Raw genomic sequence first — 18,883 nt, 5'->3', positions numbered from 1 at the left:
TCCTTTATCTGTTTCAGCCATCCCCCCACCCACCTCTTGTCTGTGCTCTGTATTTAAATTTGATACTCACTAAGTGATACTTAAATGCTATTCTTCCTGCAGATGTTCCCCCAGAACAACTAGCATAGTATATTCCATATAAAGTGCCATTAGTCAGCATGACTTATCCTTGAAAGGGGCATTTGACGTGTGAAAATAGCCAAAACTGATTTGGAGTCACTGCCGGCAACTGAATGAGTCATAGCTGGATCTCCCTAGTGCTTAGAGTATGATGGATTTCTTTAAGTTTATTTATTTATTGAGAGAGAGAGAGAATGAGCAGGGGAGGGGCAGGGAGAGAGAGAGAGAGTGAGAGAGAGAGAGAGAGAGAGAATCCCAAGCAGGCTCCATGCTGCCAGCACAGAGCCCAACCTGGCGCTCGAACTCACAAACCCATGAGATCATGACCTGAGCTGAAATCCAGAGCTGGACGCTTAATCGACTGAGCCACCCAGGCACCCCTAGAATATGATGGATTTTAGTATGTGATGAATAAAAGGAACTCATGATGTCTAAAGCAATGAGCACTTTCTATCGGGATTATAATTGGCTTCAAAGGTCAGTCCCTAAGAGAAGCCTGAAAAATGTTTGTTTTAAAAAAACAATGGTTAATTTGGAAAATTAAAATATAGGATAAAAAGTCATTTAGAACCTCATCACGTTGAGACAACCACTTATATTTGGTGTTTTTGCTGGAGTTTTCTTGCATACAGATCTTTTCCCCGTAGTTGTCATTATAATATGTATAACTTCAAACATGTATGAAACGGTAGCAGTGTTTGCCAAAGCAAGTATTTGACATCCTAGGGGGACTACTTAGCACCACTCATTTATAAGGATAAGTTTAGTTGTGCTCACACCTGTGTGTGTTTTTTTTTAATGTTTATTTTTGAGAAAGAGAGAGAGACAGAGCACGAGCAGGGGAGGGGCAGAGAGAGAGGGAGACACAGAATCTGAAGCGGGCTCCAGGCTCCGAGCTGTCAGCACAGAGCCTGATGCGGGGCTCGAACCCATGAACCCATGAACCATGAGCTTATGACCTGAGCCGAAGTCGGACACTTAACCGACTGAGCCACCCAGGTGCCCCGCTCGCGCCTGTGTTTAGCCATGACTTTCAATACCTATTGTTAGAAGGTGAAAGAGGGACAGTAAAGCGTCCTCCAAACTGAGAAGGCGCTTTGAGACCAGAAAACATACAGTTTTCTGGGACTCTGTACAGTTTACACAGTTTCAATTCAGGATGACTCTGATGGGGCGATCACGTGAGCAGTGATCCAGAACTGCACAACCATTCCCTGCCAAGTCCTGACGTGAGGCCATAGATTTTCTAGAGGGAAGAGACGGCAGAGAGCACTGTGGTGAGGTCAGAGGGACTAAACGCTTGACAGACCTCATGGCGCCATCTGGGTACCAGAAGACGGGGGAAGAAACTGTGTTATCTCTACTAGGTATCTCAACATCATTAGGAGAGATGAGAGCAAGCCTTTCTACATTCCGGTCAGGGCATACATTAACCTCCAAGGGGCCTGGAACACGTATCCCCAAGGGAGGCCACTGCTTGCCCACGAGCAAGATGGAGGACACCAAAGGTGGAGTCGGTGTTGTGAGCCTGCCTACGATCACGGAGCCCGGCATAGGAGGCAATGTATTCATTCACTCACTAAACACGTATTTTGTGTGTCACTTCATATGTGCCTGGCACCGTGCCAGCACGAAATAAAGACACCCAACCTAAGGTCTCAGGTCTCAAGGAGTTTTCAATACGGTGGGGAAGATGGCAAGTATAAAGAAAAATAATTTCAGTTTGCAATAAGCTTTGTGAAGGCAATAAACAGGCGATATATTTGAGAGTAAACAGGGAAGGGACTGCTTCAGGTGGGGTGGAAAGGTTTCTCTGAGGAGGTGACATTTGACTTCAGAGCTAAGTGGTAGGAATGAGCTAGTTAGTAAGGAGCCAGGGTACAAAGGCCCTGAGATGGGCAAGGATTCTGCTCATTTGAGTGACATCTCAGAGGAGACCAGTGTGGCTAGAATTCAGGGAGCGTGGTGTGGGTGGGAGGGACGGCACACTGGCAGAGGAGCAGGTCGAAGAGACAATGATGGGATTTAACTTAGATTTTAAAAACATGGGCTTGGGGCGCTAAGTTTGGACAGGCAATTTTCCAAAGAAGATATGCAAATGGCCAACGAGGGCATGAAAATTGGCCCCGACATCATTCGTCGGTAGGAAAATGCAAATCAAAACCGTAATGAGATACCACTTCGTACCCACGAGAATGACCGTAATAAAAAAAAAAAAAAAAAATGGACAATCATAAGTGTGGCCGAGGATGTGGAGAATTTGGAACCCTTATCACTGCTGGTCGGATTGTAAAGGCGTGCAGCTGCTGTGGAAAACACTAGAGAAAACGTTTCCTCAAAATGTTAACTGTGGGGGCACGTGGATGGCTCAGTGGGGTAAGCGTCCAACTCTTGATTTTGACTCAAGTCATGATCCCAGGGTCATGGGATTGACCCCTGCGTTGGGGCTCTGTGCTGACTGGATCCTGCTTCAGATTCTGTCTCCGTCCCTCTGCCCCCTCCCCTGCTCACAGTCTCCCTCGGGGGGTGGGGGGGAAGGTCAGTCTGGATGCTTGGCCGGGGCATGGGGGTAGGAAGGCTTGGCAGGGGCAGAATTGGAAACTGAGGAACCATCAGAGGTGGTTGTGGTAGCTCAGTAAGAAATGGTGGGGCTCGGGACTGGGGTGAGGACCGTGGAGGGAAGTCGGTGGAATGAATCACGCGTTGGAGGTAGACCCCATAGGTCTGGGGATGGATATTGGAGCTGGGGGAAGGGTAGGAAAAGGCGTGATTTTTCATTTTTTTCTTGAGCAGCTAGATGAATAGAATAGTGCCATTAACTAGGGAAGGAACAGGTCTGGGGAGCGGGGAGGACCACATGTTCCGTTTTGGAAAAACCGAGTCTGCGATGCTGACGAGATGTCCACATGGAGATCTTCAGTAGACCATTAAGGATGCGAGCCTGGCACGCGGGGGAGAGGGCTGGACTGTGAAGTTAAAGGGGGAGGGGGGGCACCAGCATAAAGATGATGTGTAAAGCCTTGGGTGACGTCACTGAGCAGGGAGTGTAGGCAAAGAGCCCCTGAGGGTCAGAACCAGCAGAGAGGCTGGGAGATTATGCTGGGGCGGCCGGCGAGGGGCAGGCGTGCCAATGCAGGAGCTGTCACAGAGGAGGGCACGGCCGCTCGGGCGCTGGTGAGCAAGAGGAGAGTGGGGTGTGCGTGGGGTATGGTGACATGAGGGTCCTTGGTGACAACAGGCACTTTCCGTGGAGCAGAGGGATTGGGCTCCGGGCTGGGTGGATTGAAGCAGGCTCCGGAGGTGAGGAAGTGGGGTCACCAAGTGCAGGCCGCCTGGCAGATGTATTGGGTCAGAGAGATGGGAGGTCACAGGGGCGGGTGTGAGGTCAAGGTCGCGTGTGTGTGTATGTATGTTACAAGACGGGAGAGAACAGAACACGCTCGAATGAGTTGTATGGAAGAGGAGCGCAGGGAAAGGGGGTGTCGCAGGGCCCCTGCGAAGTGTCGCCCCTGCAAGTATCTCCTTGCGAAGATAAAGGGATGGAATCCAGGACACCAATGAAGGGCTTGCCTTGAGAGGAGGGAGGGAGGCAGGCCTGCTCCTCCCGTGCCGTTGAGCGAGAGAAGGAAGTTCAGGCACAGGCACGTTTCTGGAATCCACGATGGGAAGACAGGGGGTCTCGCGGCCGAGAAGTCTGAGGAAAGGAGGGTGGTGCCTTGGCTGTCCTGGGGAGCGGAAACACGAGCACACGGCGGGGCCTCGCGGGGAAAGGCTGCCGGGCTCCTGCACCACTGCCTTGGGGTTGTGGTCATGAATTTAAGGTTAAAACGGCCAAACTGATTAGGTGCAACATTGGGCTCCTTGGGTGCAGGTAGAAGCCGGAGAGTTGGGTTCTTTCAGGGCCTTGGGGGAGAGAGAGAGGGACGAGCGGGGAGATGGCAGGGGGGCCACAGGGACCTGAGGGAGGGCGGTGGCCAGGGATGAGCCTCGGGGTTGTTGTCTTGCCATTGAGTGAAGATGCCTCCGCCAGGAGGACAGCAGGGGGCGGGCAGAGTGAGGACACAATCCAGGTGTGGCCGTGGGAAGGGTGTCGGAGGTGGGGCAGAGGAGGATTTTGGAGGCGTGCAGGCTGGACCTGGGAGGTGGGGTTGGGTCCACTGTGTGTGCGCAGTGCGCGTGTCCACGTTGTGGCCACTGAGGAGGCTGATGGGGCGGGATGGAGGCACGTCGGTGAGCCCTCGGGCGGTGGGGGGGATGAGGGACGGCCCCTGGGCAGGTGACGGCAGCTGGGAAGGGCAGCAGGCGTGGGGCCGTCGGGCACAGGCTTCACCGAGTCAGGGATTTTGAAGGAGTGTTGCTGTGTGGACGGGGGAGGCCCGGGGCCCCGAGGCCTCGGCCCAGCCTGTCCAAAGGTGTCGCAGGAGGCTCTTGGTCTCCCGAAAGATTTCAAGGACAGACACAACGCAACGGATGAGCAGTACAGGCCAGGGGGTGTATTAAAGCGGAAGTACACTCTCGAGGGGTGAGGCCCCGCGAGCTCAAGAGAGAGCTGTGCCCACGGGGGTTTGAGTCTCTGCCTTTCACCGGCAGGTGTTAGCAGCAGGGTGGAATAGTCATTCCCTGAGTCGGGGATTTCTTGGAAGCAGGGGGCGGTCCCTTCCAGGACTGTGGGTTACTCGCTTTTTCTTCCTGATTTGGTCGGGGGTGGGGATGGGGGGGGGGGGTCCTGTCAAGGCTCCCTTAGGGAGGAGATTTTAGTGATACTCTGTCAGCCATCTTGGGCCTGTCTGGTTTGATCCGGTTTCCCGTGGTTTTGCTTCGGGGTGCTGCCTGGACGGCGCCTGTGACTTTTCCTCACTGTTGACCGGGACTTCCTCTCTGCTGTTAGAACCTGACCGACCATCCACTCTAACAGGAGGAAAGGTCTGGAAGCGAGGAAGAGCCTCCTCATCTTGTGTCTCTGAAGCACGTGGGGTGTGAGGGAAAAACAGCTTTCGCTGCAAGGCACGCAGGGGAGGCAGGTTCCTCGCGGGAGGCCAGGTTGCAGTGCGGGCAGGGGGTGAGAGCGCACCTCGAGGAGAGGCTGAGTGCCTACGGGACGGACCCTGCACGCGGGCGGGGACAGTGAGGGTGGCAGGGGCAGCGCCACGAGAGCCGAGCCTCGGGGGTCGCTGGACGGCACAGGCATTCTCGCCTGGGGACCTGGCAGTCTGACGTCGGTCGGACTCTCGGGGGACTAATTTGCCAAAGAGAAAAGGAGCCAGGGAACCTAGTCTTCCCAGGCTCGTTCGATGCCAGCTTTATGTGGCTGTTTGGGACCAGATGGCTGTGTCGGGGCCCCTGGGCCGTGGGGACGAGGCCCTTCCTGTCAGTTCCCCACTGTCACCAGACGGTGGGGAGGCGGTGTTCCTCAGCAGAGCCCGTGCCCGTCTTGAGGGGCCTCCCTGCCATCGTCCGGCGGCTTAGCCTGACCCAGAGGATGGGGCCGCTGCTCTCTGTCGCCTCCGCCGGAGGGCTTGGCGGGCACGCTCCCTCCCAAGGCTCCTCCCTCACGGGGTTCTTTGCTTTGCATGGCATGAGGCCCTGATTCTCCCTCAGGTAACTTGCTCTGCATCCTTTTAAGGCCTCTCGTCGCTCATGCTTCCTCCTCTCGGCATCTCCCCGTTCAGATCCCCCGAGAGGGCGAGAGATTCACCAGCTAACTGGCTCCGGCCACATGCAGAAGTGCTTTCTCAAGTGTCTCACACAGTCTCTCCTCTCTCCAACTCCGTGTTAGGAGCCAAACATACACAGTCCGTGGGATGCCCGTCCCCGAGCTGGTCGCGGGGCCGGAGGTGATGTCGCACGTGGGTGTTCAGGGCCGTGGGACAGAGCAGATGTCTCTGGCTTGGACAGCAATGCAGGGCAGTGGGTTTTCCGGTTGCAGGTGGCGGGTGCAGACCCGTGAGGGCCTGACGCCCGCAGAGCAGGAGGGCGGGGGTGACGAAGGCCGCGGAGACGTGGGTGCTCAAGCTGACTCTCCTTCCTCTTGTCGCAGCACTGATGTCTTCATCTGCACGAGCCCCATCAAGATGTACAAGTACTGTCCCTACGAGAAGGTAAGATGTGCAGCTTGCTTGGAGGGCCTGGTGCTTTGCCTCTTCTCACCTTTCCCCCATGGTGCCGCGGGTAAGGGGTGCTGGCACTCAGTACCCCCCGGGGGAAGGCACGGCCCTCACCGCACCGCCTTCGGGAGCCCGGGCGGCCTCGTGTCTGCCTCTTCTCCCGTCCCTCCCTCCTGTCCGTGCCAGCGTCTCCTCTCCCAAAGATCTTCTCTGGCACCAGTCTGAAATTCCAGCACGTTCTCTGCGTGGACCCTGGGGAGGGTGCCAGGTTCTCTGGGGAGGCTGACCACCCCCATGTTAGGGAAGCATCATTTGTGAAGGGTGAGACGAGAGAAACGTGCCAGGGGAGGCCGTGGAGGCACCCCCCACCCAAATACTGGGGCGCCTGACTCTGTTCACACAAAAGTCTTACGAAGGTGAGGCGGTTACATGGCGTCTTGCTACACATGCTCATGTCATCTTTATTGGAAAGAACTAGAATGATGTAACGTTGGGGCTTTTCTGGAAATTGAGAACCTGTGGTACCAAACCCACAGGAAAGGTGTGTTGCCCGGGAGGTGGGCACTCCTCCCACAGGTGGGTTCACGGGAAGTGGGGGCAGCCTCCCAAGTCCAGGAAGGCGGGGAAGGCGGGACTGGGCGCCCAGAACACCGCTCCCCCCCCGCCCCAGGGGGATTGCTCGGCACGGAAATTTCTCAAGTGTCTCACACAGTGTCTCCTCTCTCCAACTCCGTGTTAGGAACCAAACACACACAGTCCGCACGACATTGAGTGCCTTGGGTGTGCGTTAAGTGCAATGGGAACTCACCCTTGCTGAGCAGGGAACGGTGGCATTAGGCGAGGCACTTGGCCGTCACCACTGCATTCCGTGCTCCTCACCCATTCCCTGGTTACCCTCCGACTTTTAACATGAGTTGCGCTAAACTCAAGGGAGCTAAGGACCTGCCACCAGTAAGTGTGGAGTTAGGACTGAAGGCCTGGCCCGCTGCTTCTAGCAGAGCAATGATCCGAAGTCAGGTCCCCAGACCGGCGGGATCTGCATCCCCCAGACGTTTGGGAGAAGTGGACGTTTTCCAGCCCTTCCTGTGACCTTCTGAGTCGGAAGCTCTGGGAGCGGCCCAGCGTGTTTTAACAAGTCCACCAGGTGCACCCGCAGGGGTGAGTCCCTGGGCCAGAGTAACTATTTCAACTGTGCTTGTAGTGGGTGGTCAGGGTGATTGCCTGGTGCTTAGTGGAGTAAGACTGAGAAAATGGCAGCCATTCCTGCGTTCCTGTGGACTCAAGCTCCGTCTTGATGCCCACCCTCCCACCTTACGGCTTCAGCCCAAGACCGCCCTCTGAGCTCTGGGTAACTCAAACCTGATGCCCCCGGGCTCCTGATGTCCCCATTTCATGTTTGTCTGCCCCTCTCAGTAAACTGGCATCGTCCGCCAGCCTCTGAGCCTGAGAGCCACAGAGCCATCTTGGTGATGCCCTTCTTACCCCCCACGCCCAGGGCATCAGCAAGTTGCATTTCCCGTTCGGGGTCCTGGCATCCGCCTGCTTCTCTCTCCGTCACACCACCTTAGCTTCTCTTCCCAGAACCGCCAAAAGAGCCGTCCGTACTGCCTGCTCGTTTCAGTTCCGCACGGTTCTACAAAGTAGATCATGTGAGTCCCACGCTGTAAAACCTTTCAGTAGTTTTCCACCGCACTTTAAAATGGAATTTTAAAATACACGCACGCACACACACAAACTCCTCATCATAACCCGCAAGGCCCCCCGAGCCGTCTCTCCTGCCATCCTAAGTTCCTGATCCTCCGTTCTCAATGGATGCTCCGTGTTCCTATTTCTCGAGCCGGCCCGGTGTTCTCGGCGCGTGCCCTTAAACCTGCTGGGCCGTCTGCGTGCCTGGTTCTTCCTCCTCCCTGAGGCCTCACTCAGCCGCCCCCCCCAACCCCGTTTCCTGCCCGTATCTAAAAGTTTGTTCTTTCCCTGCCTTGCTGTTCCGTCCCTCAGCCCCTTGTTTCCTGTATAGACACTCGCAAGGGGTTTACGTCTTCGTCTGTGTCTTGTTATCTGTCTCCCCGTTAGACTGCAAGCCCCATGAGGGCAGCGACTGTGTCTGTCTTGCTCACTTTTGGTCCCAGTGCCTGGCACGCTGACAGCACTCAGTGTTTGTTGTCGGATGCATAGATTCAACAGGCACTCATCAAACACATTCCAGTAACCATGTTTGCCATTTATCTGATGCCTTAGCTATGCCAGGCACTGTACTTTTATTATCAGTACGGCAGCTCCCTGTGAAACAGGGTGCTCCTCTGATGTGAGGGACGAAGAGGAAGGCTGAGAGAGGCGAGGCAGCTCGTCCCTGAGCCTGGTGATCGCACAGGCAGCGGGGCTTGGTCCAGAGCCGTGCGTCCCAGAGCCCACGCCCTTAGCTGCTCCCACCCGCAGCGCCTGCGCACTGCAGAGGGCTCAGAGTCCAGTGAACACAGATGATACCACTTGGGGCTCCTTTGTTGCAAGCGACATCAACGGTGTGCCGCTAACTTGAAGAAAACTAGGGTTTATTAGGAGGCTGTTGCTTTGCTCAGAGAACCACCGGAGGATCTGAAGGAGCAGCCCGTCGACAAGCCGCTGGGGAGCCAGAGCCAGCAGGCGGTCTCTCCAAGCACTTGTGCTCTCAAAGACCACAGCCCCATTCGTTCTCCGTCCGTGGGTGTGTTTGCCCAAGATTCACGTTCCCAGGAGGGAGGCTTACCGGCTGAGCTCAGGTCACGCTCCCCGCCCTTGGTCAGGGGAGGGTGGGCATCCTGACTGACATCCCATTAAGGCCAGGGGTCTTTGAAGAGAAAAAGTGAGGTGCTGTTATCAGAGGAAGGGGCTCAGTGATAGTGGGCAGTGGATGCCCTGACCAAACAAAGGGAAAAAATAACAAAACCCTGGCTGTAAAACTGCTACCTGTGATGAAAACACTATTAATATTTTGAGGTGTTTCTTTCTAGTTTCTCTTTGATGCGTATTAATTTTTTTACGTTTATTTTTGAGAGAGAGAGAGAGAGAGAGAGAGAGAGAGCGAGCAGGGGTGGGGCAGAGAGAGGGAGACACAGAATCCAAAACAGGCTCCAGGCTCCCAGCTGTCAGCACAGAGTCCGACGCGGGGCTCGAACCCACAAACTGTGAGATCAGGACCTGAGTCGAGGTCAAATGCTTAACCAACTGAGCCACCCAGGCGCCCTCTCTTTGATGCATATCAAATATAATACATGTATTTTAACAAAACTTAAATCTCCCGTGGTTTAGCATCCTCTTTCCACTTAATGTAGTTTTAGCCTTTGTTCTGTCACCAAGTATTCTTGGAAAAACATGATTGCTAATAGCCAAAGTCATCTTGTAAATAAATCTTCAATATGATTGTGTCCACAGGATAGATTCCAGGAGATAGAATTCCTGGCTCCCACAAGGAGGGTCTACCATGACACGCACTACAGGGAGGGAGGGTCACACGGTTGGCGCTGTGCTGGCGTCAGGCAGGGGCCAGGCCGGGCCACAGAGGGTCGGTCAGTGGAGGGAGTGGAGTACTGAACAAAGACATGAAGACAGGAAAATGCGGGGTATGTTTGAGGAACTTTGGGTGAGTTGTGTTGGCTGGTGGCCTTGGGGCCTGGCTGGGATGTGGGCTTGGGATCAGGCTGGGGTGCAAGCTCATCTCCCAGCCCTCTGTCACCGTTCAGCTACATTGTCACCTCCTCCCCCCCCGCCCCGCCCCCACCGGAAGCCAGAGGGGAAGGCGGACTGACTGTGTCTTGCGAAGAGATGAAAGTAGCTGTAGCCACCTCCCCTCCCACCGTCCGTGTGCCCTCCCATCCCTAGTAGACGGACCCTCTGTCCTTGGCCAGCTGAGGCTGGGGGCAGGCGGCTGCTGCTGATTCTTCTGCTGGTGCCTGCGGTGGAGTGATGTCCTGTCTCAGGACGTCAACTGAGGATGGATGTTTTGCCCTCATGGCAGCCCCGGTGGGTGCCCACGACCTGGACCTCTCACGGAGTTTTTCCCTCCGCACCTGCCCCCAGGACAGCATCAGCCTTTGGCAGCAGACGTGGGAGTTTTTCTCCTTAGTTGATTCCCCTCGAGACCCAATCAAAGGAAGGAAACCCAATTGCTAAGAGGTCAGCTTCTTTATCATACTTAGGGCGTCAGAATTAGGTACCATTCAGGTTATCAGAACCAGAACCTTCTTTCTGGCTCGACCGTGCTGACATTTTACACCCAGATGTACATGCAGGCAAGGGCTTCACCTGCAATGACCCATTAACCTTCATAATAGCCTTTTGAAGTAGGTATTGTTATTATCCCCAGACTGTCAGGTTTGGGCAGTCTGACTCCAGGGCCTGTGCTCTGTACCTGTGCTATGCTGACCCCCTTTTCTAATTGCACCTGATTCAGAACTTAGCACGATATTACTAGTTTTTTTTTTCCCCCCGAAGAGATTTAAAAACAATCTACGGTGAATGCTTCATGCTCAAGCATGATATTTTACTGTTACTTTTCCGTATTCCGATCACAAGTGGGATTAAGTGAGATGCTTGGACGTAACAATGGGACACGTGCTTTTCATGTGAAGTCTGGTCTCCAGCTGATATGTCTGCTAGATTCTGTGTTTGATTTTAAGAATAAATGTTAAACATTTCCACCCCATAAGTGAGCCTCTTCACTTGAACTCAAATAAAAAATGTCGGCCAAGTTTTGAACTTCAGAAGGTAATGAATGAAAGTTCTTCACATATTTCACACCACAATTGTCCAACTGCTCCCAGAACTTAAACCTCCTGAAAGACTTACACTAAAAGCACATCATTTGCCACCAAAATAAAACATAATTTCTTTTAGGAGCAGTGAGAGTCATACTGCCAACATTTCAGGAACTTTCTCTGGTGGTACCTCCCACCTCCTGTGCTACCTAGGAGAGTCTCAAACTGGGGCTCATGCTATGTTTTGGCCCCAGCTACTATTTATAAAAAAATTGGCTGTTCATGGTAATTGACATAGGGTTTTTTTGGGAGGATGATGGAAACATTCTGGAATTACATGGGCAATGGTCGCACAACATAGTGGATTACTAAAGCAAACCCACTGAAATGTATACTCAAAATTGCTGAATGTTATGGTATGTAAATTATATATAAAAATGACTGTGAAGTAAAATAAAAAGGAAACAGCCTTTTACAATACAGAAAATAATGTGCTAGAAAAAAGAGAGGTCTCAAATAAAACCAGAAATGAAAGAGTTGTCACAACTCACAACTGATACCACAGAAATACAAAGGATAAGAGACCACCGAGAATAATTATATGCCAGCAAATTGGACAACAGTAGAAGAAATGGATAGATTCTGAGAAACACAACCTTCCAAGACTAAATCGTGATGAAATAGAAAATCCGAACAGCTCAGTTACTACCAAGGAGAATGAGTCAGTAACCAAAAACCTCCCAGTGAACAAATGTCCATGACCAGACGACTTCACTGGTGAATCTTGACGAACATTCAAAGAAAAATTAATCCCAACCCTTCTCAAATTCTTCCCCAAAATGGAAGGGGAGTGGAGGGACTCTGAAACACATTTATGAGACCAGCATTACCCTGATCCCAAAACCAGACAAGAATGCCACACAAAAGAAAATTTGAGGTCAATATCCCTGATTAATGCAGATGCAGAATTCCTCAATAAAATACTAGCAAACTGATTTCAACAATACATTTAGAGGATCATATGCCATGATCAAGTGGGATTTGTTCCAGGAGTGTAAGGATGGCTCAACGTATGCAAATCAACTAAGTGATGTGCTACATTAACAAAATAGATAAAAATTATATGATCATCCCACTAGATGCAGAAAAGCATTTGACAAAATTCCATATCCATTTTAATGAAAACTCTCAACAAAGCAGATATAGAGGGAATGTACTTCAACATAATACAGGTCATTATGACAAATTCAGGGCAAATACTCTGCTCAAGGGTGAACAGCTGAAAGCTTTTCCTCTAAGAGCAGGAACAAGACAGGATTTTTATTCAACATAATATTGGATGTCCTAGCCACAGCAATTAGGCAAGAAAAAAAAATTGGAAAGGAAGAAGTAAAACTGTCACTGTTTGTAGATGACATGATATTATATATAGAAAACCTTAAAGACTCCACCAAAAAACTGTTGGAACTAATAAACAAATTTAGTAAAGTTACAGGATACAAAATCCTACACAAAAGTCTGTTGTATTTCTTTACATTAATAATGAACTGTCAGAGAAATTAAGAAAATTTCATTCATAATTGCATCAAAAATAATAAAATACCTTGGAATAAATTTATCCAAGGAGGTGAAAGACCTGTATATTAAAAACTATAAGACCTTAATGAAAGAAATTGAAGAAGATACAAATAAATGTCAAGATATTTTGTACTCATGAATTGGAAGAATTCATATTTAAAAAGTTTTCATATTGGGGCACCTGGGAGGCTCATGGTTGAGCGTCCGACTTCGGCTCAGGTCATGATCTCACAGTTCGTGGGTTGGAGCCCCACATCAGGCTCTGTGCTGACAGCTCAGAGCCTGGAGCCTGTTTCAGATTCTGTGTCTCCCTCTCTCTCTGCCCCTCCCCCACTTGCACTCTGTCTCTCTCTGTCTCAAAAATAAACATTTAAAAAAAAAAAAGAATTTCCTTTAAAAAAATTTTTTTCATATTATCCAGGGGTGCTGGGTGGCTCAGTTGGTTAAGCGTCTGACTCTTGGTTTGGGCCTTTAGGTCATGATCTCATGGTTTTGTGTGTTCGAGCCCTGCAGCAGGCTCTGTGCTGGCAGTGTGCGGCCTGCTTGGCATTCTCTCTCCTTCTCTTTCTGCCCCTCCCCCACTCATGCTATCTCTCTCAAAATAAATGAATAAACTTAAAAAATATATATTCATACTATCCAAAAATAATCTACAGATTCAGTACAATTGCTATAAAAAAAACCATTGGTATTTTTCCACAGAACTAGAACAAACAATCCAAAAATTTGGAGCCACAAGTGACCCCAAATAGCCATGGCATTCTTGAGAAAGAAGAACAAAGCTGGAAGTGTCACGCTCCCTGATTTCAAGCGATATTGCAAAGCTATAGTAATCAAAACAGTATAGTCTTGACATAAAACTGACACCTAGATCAATGAAACAGAATAAAGAGCCCAGAAATAAACCCATGCATGTGTGGTCAATTAATTTAGGACAAAGGAGTCAAGGATAGATAATGGAGAAAGGACAGCCTCCAAGAAATGGTGGGAAAGTTGGACAGCCACGTGCAAAAGAATGAAACTAGACCACTGTCTTACAGCACACACAAAAATTAACTCAAAATGGATTAAAGACTTGAATGTATGACTTGAAACCTTAAAACAGAAGAAAAATAGGCGGTTAACCCCTTGACATACATCTTGGCAGTGATTTGAATCTGGCATCAAGACAAAGGCAACAAAAGCAAAAATAAGCAAGTGATAACTACATCAAACTAAAAAGCTTCTACACAACAAAGGAAACCATCAACAAAATGAAAAGGCAACCTCCTGAATGAAAGAAAATAATTGCAAAAACGATATCTAAAATATATAAAGAACTCATACAACTCCATAAGAAAAAACAACCCCCAAACCAAACAATCTGATTACAAAATGGGCAAAAGATCTGAGTAGGCATTTTCCAAAGAAGATACACACATGGCCAACAGGTATGTGCAAAGATGCTCTCAACATGATTAATTATCAGGGGAATGCAAATCAAAACCTCAATGAGGTGTCATCTCACACCTGCTAGATTGGCTGTTGCCAAAAAGGCCAGCAATAGTAAGTGTTGGCGAGAAATGTAGAGAAAAGGGAGCCCTTGTGCACAGTTGGTGGGAATGCAAATTGGTACAACGACTCAGGAAAACAGAATGAAGATTCCTCAAGAGATGAAAAACAAAACTACCGAATGATCCTGCAATTTTACTTCTGGGTATTTATTCAGAGAAAACAAAAACAGTAATTTGAAAAGATATATGCACCCCTTTGTTCGTTGCAGTATTATTTACAATAGCCGAGATGTGGAAACAACCTAAGTGTCCGTTGATGGATGAATGGATAAAGAAATTTAGTTATTATACACAATGAAATGACTCAGTCATAGAAAATCTTGCCGTTTGTGACAACATGGATGGACCCTGGGGGCATTATGCTGAGAGAAATAAGTCAGACAGACAGAAACAAATACTGTATGATCTGTCTCATATGTGGAATCTGAAAACAAACAAACAAACAAAACAACCCAAGCTCATAAATGCAGAGAGCAGGTCAGTGGTTGTAAGAGGTGGGGGATGGGAGAAATGGATGAACTGTTTGTTTTAGTGCAAACAAATAAAATTTAAAAAGCTAATGTTTAAAAAAATTTTTTTTTAAAAGGGGGGCTCCTGGGTGGCTCCGTTGGTTAAGTGTCTGACCTCGGCTCAGGTCATGAACTCCTGAGTTCGAGCCCCACGTCAGGCCCTGTGCTGACAGCTCGGAGCCTGGAGCCTGCTTCGGATTCTGTGTCTCCCCCTCTCTCTGCCCCTCCCCTGCTCATGCTCTGTCTCTCTCTGTCTCAAAAATTTAAAAAAAAATTTAAAAAAAAATTAAAAAAAATTTACCATCTAAACTGTTTCTAAGAGTAGAGTCATCTGTTTCATGTTTATTTTTGGAGCTATTGTAAAGGTATTGTTTCTTTCGTTTCAATATCCAAAGGTATAGAAATACAAGTGATTTTTGCGTATTGACCTAGTATCCTGCCATCTTGCTAAACTTTATTCGAGTAGCTTTTTTTTTTTTTTTAATTTTTTTTTTTCAACGTTTATTTATTTTTGGGACAGAGAGAGACAGAGCATGAACGGGGGAGGGGAAGAGAGAGAGGGAGACACAGAATCGGAAACAGGCTCCAGGCTCTGAGCCATCAGCCCAGAGCCCGACGCGGGGCTCGAACTCACGGACCGCGAGATCATGACCTGGCTGAAGTCGGACGCTTAACCGACTGCGCCACCCAGGCGCCCCTCGAGTAGCTTTTTTTACATATAATTCAGGGCTCTCAAAGTTTAACTAAATAACATCTGTTAACTACTTACTACGTGTCAGGCATTACTCTGTGTCCTACGCAGATTTAATGTGATCATAACCACACTGCAAAGACACAGGTCTTAGAAGGTTAAATGGTTTGCTTAAGTCCTGCAGCTCAGACACATCAGAACCACAGGAGAGGAGAGATGAGACCAGCAGTGGCACCCTTTGTCCAGCTGCCTTGTACGAGCACTCTCTGTGTGCCAGGCACTGTGCTAAGACTTTTACGTACATTGTCCCATTTAATCCCCAAAGGAGTCCCGTGAGGTAATACTCCCATTACCTCCACTTCCCCATCTCCCCTGCTCATGCTCATGCTCTCTCTCTCAGAAATAAATAAACCTTAAAAAAAATTTTTTTTAAAACATGATGGGTGGTGACAGGCCGCCTGGGTGACTCAGTCGGTTGAGCGTCCGACTTCGGCTCAGGTCATGATCTCATGGTTGATGAGTTCGAGCCCTGCATTGGGCTCCCTGCTGGCAGCACAGAGCCTGCTTCGAATCCTCTGTCTCCCTCTGTCTCTGCACCGCCCCCTCAAAAATAAATAAACATTAAAAATAAAAGGTGCAGGAGGCCTTCATAGCATGCGTGTTGGGTTGAGTAGGCCAGGCATGTGCGGGCTTGGAGCTGGGGTGCGGGCAGCCTGGGTATGAGCCAGGGTTCTGCCGCTTTCTAGCTATGGGGACATGGACAAGTCCCACCATCTCCTTGAGTATGTTTCCTCTGCTGCCACTGGGATCATCACATCTTGATGGCGGCCCTTCCTCCTGGAAGAAGCCTGGCTGTGCCCCAGCCATGTCTGTGCCCAGGCCTGACGGCCCCTTCCTCTCCCCCTCCCTGTTTGTCTTCCAGTATGCCTGGGTGGAGAAGCACTTTGGCCCCGACTTTCTGGATCAGATTGTGCTGGCCACAGACAAGACCGTGGTCTCCGCCGACCTTCTCATAGATGACCGGCCAGACATCACAGGCAAGTGGCCTGCCGCAGGTGAGGAGCGAGTGTGGAGAGCTGGGAGCCACTGGGACCGACAGCATGCAGGGCTGGCCTCACGGCCCCTGTCCTGAGTGGTCCCCACTTAATCACTAGATGTGTATTAGGCCTTCAGCCTCCAGTGCTCCCCTACCGGGAAGGCAAGGTTATTCTCAGCGTCCGGCAGCATCTGGCCTTGGAAGGGGTGCCCCTGGGAGTCGGGAGAAGCGGGTCTCAGCTCCTGGGGTAACTCGTCGGATGAGTCCCTTTTTACCTCACCTAAAATGAGGACCAGGCCGGCCCCTAAGCATTTGTTTTTAGCAACAAAGCCGTTTTTTTCCCCCAAGGGCAATGTGGACTGAACCTGCTGGAAAACAGAAAAGCATAATGTGTCTAGTTGAAGGAGCTATATTTGTCCCTTTTGCTGATGGGTGACTCCCTCCCTCCCTCCCTCCCTCCCTCCCTCCAAACAAACAAACCTTATACCACCTTCGAGGGGAGCGGGGAAATTCATCAGCGCACCTAACTGGGTAGGAAGGCTTCTGCTGCCGTAAATCTAGGAACTCAAACACCAGTCAGAATTCGGTTTCTTTTATCTCCTGACTGCTCTGCTTTGCCTTTGTACTCGGTCAGGCTCTCCTGGTAGCCATCAGGGCTTTCAGAGTTAACGCCTATTCTTTTGGTCACCTCAGTGGGAGAATACAGAATATCGCTTCCCTAATGGCTTTTGGAGCTGGCTCGGGAAACACACCCATCTATCTCTACACGGGTCACAGTGTGGCCACAGGGTAGGATTCATGCGTGTGCCCACCCCTGACCTCCCAAGCCACGTGCTTCCACAAGGAGAGTCAGGGCACGTGGGGAGGCATGGAGCCCCGCCCAGCTTCTGTCTCCGACCACGGGGAGCAGGGGGGAGGCCTGTGCAGGAGGAGCCGGGGAGTCAGGCTGTAACCCGGGGGACAGGATCAGCACCAGAGTGCTGGTGTGGACAGGTGGACCTGAGGGATCGAAGGTTACCCACGGTCGACAGGTGGGAAGCTGCGAAGCCGGCACTGGCCAGCGAGGGAAGGGAAGGCCGAGCACGAGGGAGGGGAAGGGCAGGGCGTCAGCAGGGCTCAGCTCTGAGGGCGGCCGTGGTGAGAACGACCACCACCATCACCACCACCACGGAAGCCACCGTTTGCTTTGGGTCCCCTGGGGGCCGTCCCAGGTGCTCCTCCGCGTGGCCCATCTCATTCAACCCTTGCAACCCCCCAGTGAGCCGGTGCTGGCTCAGTCAGCACTTGACCGACGGGGAAGCCGGGTCTCAGGCCCGCTGTTGCTGAGGACGCCCCGGGCCTCCTGGAGCCGGCCTCAAGTGCTGCTTTCCCGCCCACAGGGGCCGAGCCGACCCCCAGCTGGGAGCACATCCTCTTCACGGCCTGTCACAATCGGCACCTGCAGCTGCAGCCTCCCAGCCGCAGGTTGCACTCGTGGGCAGACGACTGGAAGGCCATTCTGGACAGCAAGCGGCCCCGCTGAGCTGGACTGTGCTCCGTCCGGGCTTCTCCGCAGGGCCCCTGGCCTCAGGGCTCCCACCTCAGGGCCTGTGAGGGGTGGGGGGGGAGGGCTAGTGTTCTGGCCCGGGGCTCCCTCTCCGATGTCCCGGGCCCACTGCATGTCTCCCCCCTTTCCCCAGCCCTGCCAGGCCTTAAACTGATCTCGGGGCAGGGCTGGCCCAGGGGCCCTGGACAAGACACGTGCCCCCCGGGGGATGCAGGCTGACCTCAGGCCACGGCCGGGCTGCCCAGGGCTCGGGGCTCCAGACCGGAAGGAGCCGAGGGTCCAGCAGGCCTCCCCCACCCCTCAGGGAAGTCCCCACTCCCGGGTCTGCGGCTCATCGGCGAGGGTGCCAGCAGTGAGGTGCTTCCGGAGTGAGAGGGCCCCGAGCCCTCATTCTGAGCTGCAGCCCCTTCCCTGCCTGCCCGCCTGGTCCCCGCTCCCCTAGGGACCCACCGTGGATTCAGCAGACACCCTGAATTCCAGGGCACGCCCGTCTCCAGGCACCGCACGCCATCCTGCCTTTGACCGGCTCCGAGATTTCTTGTACCTCCGGCCCTGGGGCCCTGCTCGGGGCACAGCACAGTCAGCAGGCTGCAACGTCTGCTGAAGGCCTGGAAAATAAATGCTGTTCACGTGTCACTCAAGGAGTGGCCACCTCTAGCCTTTGCCTGAGGTCCTCCGGCGTCTGGCCCCTGGGAGCCCAGCTGCACATCTTGGGGGGTTGCCCCCCACACTGATGAGGGGGGCTGAGGAGCCTCCCCGCCCATCGCCGTGGGTGCTGCAGGTGCTACGTGGGACCAAGAGGGATGGGCAGGTGGAGAAGCTGGCGGCCATAGTGGTCCCCTGAGTAGACCCTCCACCATGCTGACTGGTCCCCTCCTTGTGCCCCCAGGTCTCCAGCCCCTCCTGTCCTGCACAGTTCAGAGCAGGGTCCCCCACTCTGTGCTCCTCTCACCCCACGTCCCTGAGATCCCAGCAGCCAAGTGGGGAGGGGGCGGGGTGATGTCAGAGTCTCCACT

At 51.9% G+C, this 18,883-nt stretch overlaps 1 protein-coding gene across 3 annotated transcripts in view; it reads left to right on the top strand.

Annotated features, from left to right (window-relative positions):
- The window catches only part of NT5M (5',3'-nucleotidase, mitochondrial), a 28,596-nt gene extending 10,072 nt beyond the window's left edge, over nucleotides 1-18,524 (top strand). Inside the window, exons 3-5 of one of the 3 annotated variants that reach the window (XM_043583334.1) lie at nucleotides 6,158-6,218; nucleotides 16,208-16,340; nucleotides 17,701-18,524. In XM_043583334.1, coding sequence (XP_043439269.1) covers nucleotides 6,158-6,218; nucleotides 16,208-16,340; nucleotides 17,701-17,843 — 337 coding nt within the window. In that variant the 3' untranslated portion in view covers nucleotides 17,844-18,524. Of the gene's footprint in view, nucleotides 1-6,157; nucleotides 6,219-7,719; nucleotides 9,323-16,207; nucleotides 16,341-17,700 lie in introns of those variants that run through there. The other 2 variants (XM_043583335.1, XM_043583336.1) reach the window with 2 other exon arrangements.
- Nucleotides 18,525-18,883: the final 359 nt, after the last annotated feature.

This window comes from Prionailurus bengalensis, chromosome E1 (genome assembly GCF_016509475.1).
Source record: "Prionailurus bengalensis isolate Pbe53 chromosome E1, Fcat_Pben_1.1_paternal_pri, whole genome shotgun sequence".
NCBI lineage: Eukaryota > Metazoa > Chordata > Mammalia > Carnivora > Felidae > Prionailurus > Prionailurus bengalensis.
Note: the sequence above shows the minus strand (reverse complement) of the source record. Positions and strands in the feature narration are given on the sequence as shown.